This window comes from Clarias gariepinus, chromosome 26, assembly GCF_024256425.1.
Source record: "Clarias gariepinus isolate MV-2021 ecotype Netherlands chromosome 26, CGAR_prim_01v2, whole genome shotgun sequence".
In the NCBI taxonomy this organism is placed as follows: domain Eukaryota; kingdom Metazoa; phylum Chordata; class Actinopteri; order Siluriformes; family Clariidae; genus Clarias; species Clarias gariepinus.
Genome location: NC_071125.1, coordinates 14,027,968 through 14,036,400, shown reverse-complemented (window position 1 = coordinate 14,036,400; position 8,433 = coordinate 14,027,968). Strand labels below are relative to the sequence as shown.

Below are 8,433 nucleotides of genomic sequence, written 5' to 3'. Positions count from 1 at the left end.
AGTGTTTACACCACAGGGATTGACCTCTGATCGTGTCAGTAATAGTTCAGCTCGGCAAGATACAAATTGCCAAAGGCAGAAAATACATACAAGCTCTTATAAATAAAATAATAATATAATAAAAATCATCAGAGAGTAATAAAGGTTTTTAAGTAAACCTTGTTATCTATCCATTATCTTGATAAAGTTTCTCTCATTCAGAAGTTCATGTCCATTTGGATCTTCGTCCAAAAAACACCAGTCATCGTACTGGTTACAATGTTGCCTGGAATTGGCTCTGGGTCCACTGGAACCCTGGCCAAGATAAAACTCTTACTGCAGATTGTGTGGGCCGTTTGCACAGACCTGTGTGCTGTATTTAGGAAAACATGAACAATTTAGTTTACCCGACTTACTTTAAAAGGTACTTGTGGGTTGAGGTACATTGCTTAGCCAAAAAAAAAGGTCTCTTTAGAAGGGTCAAATTATTGTTCTGCTTTAAGCAAAGAAAACAACTGAAGGTGGAATAAAGTTAAAAACTTCCAACCACATTGGGGAAATTAGTCATTCAACAAAAAATTCAACAGTAGAACTCTCAGCTATATTTACTAATGAAATGGAAAAAGGTCATGTGGTCTGATGAGTCCAGATTGGCCGTATTCCAGAGTGACGTGTGCATCAGGATAACAATGGATAAAGCGATGTACTCATCACGCATACTCTCCACTGTACAAGCCTCTGGAGGCACATCTGGGATTGCTTCAGTGGGTCAGTTCCAGGCTCAGCAATGTTGTATGGCAATAAAATTAGTGAACTGAATGCTCAATCTTATTTTGATTCATTCACATTTCATATAAACTTCCACAATTCTTTTGATTGTGTTAAGCTGCTTTGCGACAATGACCATTGCTAAACAAATAAAATTGAGAATTGTAATTGAATTAAGTCAGCTGATGACCTGAATGTACTGAATAACCAGATTCACAATAAATTTTTCCCCCTTGATTGCATGGACATATTCCAGGATTAACCTTGTGAAAGAGTGTTTCTCAAACCTTTTTACACATGAAATGGCCGACATTTTGGCCATAATCAAGGCTAAAGGCAGTTGAAGGAAATATTAGAGTTTGAGAATTTCTTTTAGTGAGGCATACTATGTGAAAACACAAAAGCTTTTATGGTAGAAAATGTAAAATAAAAAAAAAGTACAATGTGAAGGGCTTACACACATCTGTCGATCAAGATCAAAGAATCCTAAGAAATCAGAAATTCCTGATTTGGGATAAATTCAGAACTAATTCAGCATGTTGTTTCTGAAAAACATGGAGAATACAATCAAGGGGATTTAAATGGCAAAGAGTGAAAATGCTGTAGAGCTATGCATAAGACTTGGAACTGAAGGAAAAATTAAAAACAAATATTTCCATTTTTATATCACCATCATAGTGGGATCTGACACTGGATTCATTGGTAACTGTAATTTGGTAACAATGCTTTAAGTGTAGTCTAAAAGCAGCAACACTAAATCATAACACTCCATTAAAACGGAATTCAAACAAATGAATACATAATTCCTGCATGATCTGAACACATAGTGCTTCTATTCAGTTAGTGTCTGTTAGAAATGTAGGTGTGGATTTGGACCTTGAACCTATTATAACCTAGTATTTAACCTATTGGGGTGCGAGACATTTATTTACAGCCATATATATATAAAAAAAAAGATCTTTATTAGAGTTTTATGAGAATTTGTATAGTTTATAAAAACACCCTTATAAATGCATCATTTCCAAACTACAAAGTTGTTGAAAATATTAAACATTTTATGTGATTAAAATTGAACTCTCCATGATCTTGCATTTTCAGTCTGTAGATTTCTGTCTAAGCGGATGTCAGAAAGCTTTCTTTACCACAGAAGGTTTCTGGCATTAAACGAAATCTATATCTATATACACCCAAATAAATAATCCATGCGCCTCTCTTTAATCACGGGACACTAAATAGGACAAGTTCGGCATATAAAAATAAACAATATTGATATACGCATTTCCTTTGTGCATTTCCCTGAATAGCTAAATTTATTTTATTTTTTTTTCATAAAAGCTTTAGATATCTAATACATTGAGAGTCTTTTGTGCGTTAACAAACATTGTGCAATAACAGATATTGTGCATTTTAAGGCCCGTACTGCAGCAGGCCACATGGTTCACTGTGCCAAAGGTCAGTGAACGTGCATTTGTGCCAGATTGTCTCTCTCCGTGCAATAAGTCGGCCTTGGGTGTTGTTTTGGACGAGTTGTTGTGAAGCAGAGAGAGAAACCATCTTTCAGCCACTCCCGGATATAGTACAGCTGAAATCAGCAAAACGTTCAGTTATTGGCTGCCAAGAGAGCAGAGACTCTAAAGGACTTCAGTGCAAAAAAAAAAAATTAAATTAAAGAAAAGTGCTGCAGCAGACATCAGTTTAGGTCTGAGCAGAAACGCTGCACTGACAGCTCGCAGTCTTGGTATTTGGTTTCAGGAGTATTGGATCTCATCAGGTTTCTCTTTACATTCATTTCTCTTAGTTCACTACTTCCATCTTCCCATCCTGTTCTTCTTGCTCATCCACCTCTTGGACGTCGTCTATCTCGGTTGTGGATGTGACGTCGCTCATCGGGGCAGAGTCGTCAGCCTGTATGGCTAGCTCTGCCTCTGAATTTGTTCTCTAGAGTAAAACGGTTCAATGTTTGATGGATGGAAGAATGAACAGATGTCAGTAATGTACACATGTAATGCGTCACAAGCAGGCGACACAATAAAATGGCTATCTACAGCATTAAACATTATCTATACAAGACGGTAGTCTACGACACTTCGTTTAGTAGTTATGCATAAACTGAACTGTAGAATAAAACAATCACACCCTGCACCGCTCGGGACTGACGAGGAGAAGTTCAGCAAGGTAGCTAATCAGAGCGCCATCATAGCAAATAGCATAAACTCAAGCAAAGCTTCTTTACTGTAGAGAACATGTGGCTGTAGTCTACCACAACAAAAACGAAGTGCCGCCAGGGTGTAACTGTGTCACAACAGTACTAAACATCTGACTGATACAGTATATTACAGTATTAGCTTTAAAAAATATATTAAACAACTTGTGCACACCTATGCTTTCTATAAGTAAAAAAAAAAAAAACTAATCTTTGGGCTCAAATTCCCATGAACGGTGTAAAAGGTGTTGAGGATAGCAGGTCTGACTCTTCTACTTTTGTTAATTATTAAAAAACTGCCATTAATTTTCAAATATTTTTTCCCCTGATATAAATAGCAATTGCACATTTATGTGAACATTATGTGACCAAACTTCCGTTAATAGTTTACGAGGAGTTACGAGACGAAAGATCGTAGGCAGATGACACAAAGACTTTATTATGATCTTTTCAGACATGCCAAAGCTATTAAGTTGGTGACATTCGCTTACCTGCTGTCGATACACATAACATGCACCAGCTGCCACCATTATGGCTTCTCCGAGGAAACCGGCCAGTAGTGAGCCCACTCCTAATGTAGCACCGTGCACACTGCATGACAATACACACGAGATCAAAACACAGGCAAGCAACAATACTGAAAAAAAATTGAACATGGCTTTAATGAGGCAGAAGGCGTGTAGATCCCCAAGTGGTCTACTGTGAGCAAAAATATTTGATCTTGAGCACACAACGTGGTTAGGTTATCCCAAGAGTTGAATGCATTACCATGTACAGTATGTACAGTAGTAGAATACAGTGACTGCCTTTAAGCCTCACTCACTCATCGTCTATACCGCTTTATACTGTAATACAGGGTCACGGGGGGCCTGAAGCCTATCTCAGGAGACTTACTAATATGCCAAATAGCCTAATATGGAAGAAACCCACCAAGCATAGGGAGAACATGCACACAGAAGCGGGAATTGAACCCAGACCCTGGAGGTGCAAGGCGACAGTGCTAACCACTACCCTACCGTGCTGCCTTAAGAATTTAAAATTTAACAAAGTTAAATGAAACAAAAAGCTTAATTTTTACCAAGGAGCACATATCTCCGTCATTCGCCATAATTATTATTTCTAAACAAACGTAGTAAATAATTTACTCCCACGACACAGGATAGTACAGTGTACCTTCTCTAGGATTAAAAAGAAACAATATTTTACCTCCTCTAATGTCTCCAGTCTAAAATCTAAACTTGCTCAAAGAGTTTTGAAACTTTGAAAACAAAGTTTGAAGAAAAAAGGCATTAAACTTGGGCAATTTTTGATGATGTAACGCTTAAAAAATGCGTTTCTGTTACGCCACTTTGCTCTACAGAATCGTATGTATCCGAGGCTGATCGGCTGATCACGTTTCATCTGCAATTAAACTGAAAACCAGGCAATTCTGGTCACTGGGCAATTGACTGGTTCATCTCCTTTACAAATTGAAAAAGCATTTTTTTATTATTATTATTGAAGAGAGGCGCATGGATAAATAGTGAGTCATTATGGCGAGATCTGAATCACCACACAAAAGAATCGTGAGTCGTAACTAAAAATAATAATTTTTTTTTTAGTTATCTAGTAGATAACTAACTCATCATCTTAAAGGATGCCATACGCATGCACAGAATTTGCTGACATGTCTTTGTATTACAAATAAGGAAAACATTTATATTGGGAATTTGTGTTTATACTATCATGCTAATGCTAGAAGACCACACCAGGCGGTTTGGAGTTGCCAGTAATATCACTTCCTTGGAACAACTGGTTCCACTGCTGATCGTCCTTACCTGGAAGGCCAAGCATAACACTAAGACGTTAAGTTAAAACCTAATTCGTCCTAATAAAGGGTCTTTGAAGGTTTGGGCAAATTCCCATGAATGGTTTAGGAGGAGTTGTGATTAGGAGGAAAGCATGACGACGGACAACGATGTGGCGAGATCAAGGATAATGATCGCAGGAAAGCTCTGAGAAATGTGGACGTGCAACATTTATTTGTCTATGAGTATATAAATAATGAAACACAATACGGAGTGAGTGCCGTCTTACTTATGTGAAATTCTCCTGAAGCTGGAGAAGGATAATCAGTTAAAGCTCTGACATGATTATAAACAGTTTATTCTCACCCCATGTAGGGAAGCACTATTAGACTAGCGATGAGCACGACTATCCTCAGCACAGAGCTAGGGGCCAGGACAAACGTCTTCCTTAGAGTCATCAACCAGCCAGTCATATGAGCTCGAATGGTCACTGTGGGGAAAAGAAAAGAAACAACAGGGACAAAGGTCACACAGGGCAGGGAAAGTTCTCTATTTATTGAGTTTATTGAAATCTTTTTTTAGATATGCGTTATCAGGCAGTGTAATAGGTGGTGATGCTTGTGAATGCAGATGTGGTGGCAACACGACCAGCATTGTTGAGAGACCCAGTTGTGTAGTCTGGTGTGTCCTTCAGTAGATGGAACATCCATGACGTATCATCTGTGTCAGTCTGGCTTCAAGCTCGAAGTGTAATGTTTGCATCAGGACATGTATTCGCTAATCATGATTTTTTAAAACTAAGTTCTAGTCAAATTTACAGACTTCAAAAACATTACATTAGATCTAAATGCTACATGAAATGTATTTAAAATGGTGTTATTGAATTGATTTTAGATTTTTGAATGGCCAAGTCAAAGACCAGACACTAACTAAGCCGAGATGCTGTAAAGGGAGGCACAAGACTCGAACACATCCCCCTCGAACATTAACAAACTAATGTAAAAATTTTTTTTTACTACATAGAGATCTGTTGTGTTTAAGTGTTGGTGTCATCGCCTGATGCAAGTTTATTGAAGTTGGTGAGGGGCATATAACTGTTGCTTAGCCAAATAAATAAAAACAGAAGTAAAGTAAATTAGTCTTTTGGCTGATCCTGTTGAGGAGTTGCCCAAACGGACCATCTGATCCACACAACAACTCGGCACAGGTTTTACACCGGATGCCCTTCCTGGTGCAACCCTCGGCACAGCATCCAATGGCTGGGATTTTGTGGGATTTAACCACAAAGCCATTTTCCCCCAAACCTTTTTACTACCTGGCTTTACAAGAGGTGCTCAAGTAACCTCAGAACTTGTAATAATTCCTTGTGAATGAAGGCATAAAACACAATAGACAGATGACCTTGAGCACAGTACAGTGATGAGACCGATCGTCCGATCCCACTGCAGTCATTCCTGTGTGAACATGTTGCAAGTGGAACACCTGATCCCTGGTAACTGTACACGCATATATTCATTTATAAACACCACTTGCACATTTAAAACCTAGGCGGGGAGTTACCTGTACAGTCCTGACCTCACTGAAGGAGTTTCCACATGTTTGGGCCATTAAATGAGTTCATGGGAGGCCAGCATTTCAGATGTGAAGCAGGCGGTCTAATAAAGGCTCTGGCATATTGAGAAAACTTTCTAACTTGATGGTTTCCAAGCACTAGTGAAATGCTGGGATAAATGCATTAGCATAGCAGGGGATTATACAGAGAAATAAAGGAAGTTTTTTATTCTCGTTACCATGTTTTGTTTTGTCATTTGTCATGTTTTGACATTGCTTTCTTTCTGGATAACGCACAGCATTTCATGAGGACTTCATGCATACAATTTGTGCACGAAATCTAACCTGGAACAGGGAAGAAGGAGAATATCCGGAGAGGAACAGTGCAGAGCTGAGCGAAACTCTCATCCACTCCAATTACACCGACCAGGATCAGCTCAGACACACCAGGGGTCCAGAACACTATGAAGCAGAGCTAGATGGAAAACACACAAGTGCAAAGATTAATGTAAAGCACTATCCATTCTGTAGCTCCAAAGATCCATTAATGCACACAAAGCATTTAACATTTCTCCCCCAAACAATCTTATCCTGCCAGTCATGCTATGTAGTGTGTGTTGTCATCGTCATGGATGTTTTTCTCATCTGTGGTATTTTGAATGTGCTGTGCAAACCAGCATGAATCGTCACTCTTCATGCAGAGACACGCAGCCAGAAGCCACCCTGGCATGCTCACCTGATGGGCACACTACAAACTTGAATGACTTGTTTACAAGCAGACAAGCATGCAGTCAGACTGTCCTCCCTGCACCTTTCGGAAATGCACCACCCTGACAAACCCTACTAATACCACAAAACATCCTGTTATTAAACTTGAAAAGCTTCTCAACTTTACCAGGGATCAGGTTTAAAAAAAAAAGACACATCCTTGTCCCTAATCCCTGGTCTTACCCTTGCCATGGAAATGTTTTTCCCCTCCCCAACATTTTTTTTTCTTCATCCAAATGAAGTGCAAATGTGCATTAAACATCTAACAAGAGGGAAAAATAGATAAAGCTGACTCCTATTTGCATTTAAGTGCAAATGCCACAGAGAATTTGAAAACACCAATTTGAAGGTCATTCGACTGTGGGAGGAAACCAGAGCATCCAGGGCATGGGTAGGCAAGTTCGGTCATAGAGAGCCACAATCCTGCAGAGTTCAGCTCCAACAATAATCAAAAACACCTGAATAAGCTAATAAAGGTCTTCAGGATTACTAAAGTTACAGGCAGGGGAGTTTTCCCCACCTTTTTCCCCAAGGTTCAAGTTGAAATCTGCAGGACTGCGGCTCGAACTTGCCTACTCCCGACCCAGAGGACACACACGCACACAAATCTAATCTTGACCCTGGACACACAATGATAAACACTACACCGCCATGACACCCGTTTTCCATCAATATCCAATAAAATGGTTAGGTAATAGAAATGACGAAGGAGAAATTTAATACTGCAATATTTAATGTCATTTTTCATAATCGCTTTAACAAGATGAAGATAATGAACACGATGAAGCTGTTTTTGGTTGATTTAAGTGGTGATAGTTGGTAAGATGACTGTTGCCTTATTGTCTGATATCCGGACATGTTTAATCACTTAATAATATAAAAGTTTCATAATGTCCTCATGTCGTAATAATGTGTTAAAGTTCCTGCTGCTGCCAGGTCGCCATTCCAAGTTGCCAAAAGGTGTTAATTAATATTCTAATAGCACAGTCAGGTGACAATAAGGTGCCACCATAAAAATCAAATCACAGCTTAATATTACTGTGCTCCTTCCAATATGCACTTTGGGATTACATGGAGTTTTGCATGAATTGGTCATAAAATGTGCTTTGATCTTCATCCAAGTCACAATAGAAAAACACAGTCTGCTTAAAATAATACTACACAAACATTATATGGTTTTCATGTTTTTTATTGAACATAACATGTAAACATTTACAGTGCAGGGTGGAAAAATTATGTGAACCTTTGGACTTAACTGGTTGACCCTCCTTTGGCAGCAATAACCTCAACCAAACGTTTCCTGTAGTTGGAGATCAGACCTGCACAATGATCTGTAATTTTGGACCACACCTTTACAAAACTGTTTTAGTGTAGCAT

General features: G+C 38.8%; 1 protein-coding gene across 1 annotated transcript in view; it reads right to left on the bottom strand.

The window, feature by feature from the left end:
• Positions 1-1,688: 1,688 nt before the first annotated feature.
• Positions 1,689-8,433, bottom strand: part of ankha (ANKH inorganic pyrophosphate transport regulator a) — a 30,057-nt gene continuing 23,312 nt past the window's right edge. The window contains exons 9-12 of the mRNA XM_053487572.1: positions 6,634-6,763; positions 5,104-5,227; positions 3,442-3,541; positions 1,689-2,685 (exon numbers count right to left, since the gene is read on the bottom strand). Coding sequence (XP_053343547.1) covers positions 2,542-2,685; positions 3,442-3,541; positions 5,104-5,227; positions 6,634-6,763 — 498 coding nt within the window. The 3' untranslated portion in view covers positions 1,689-2,541. The remainder of the gene's footprint in view (positions 2,686-3,441; positions 3,542-5,103; positions 5,228-6,633; positions 6,764-8,433) is intronic.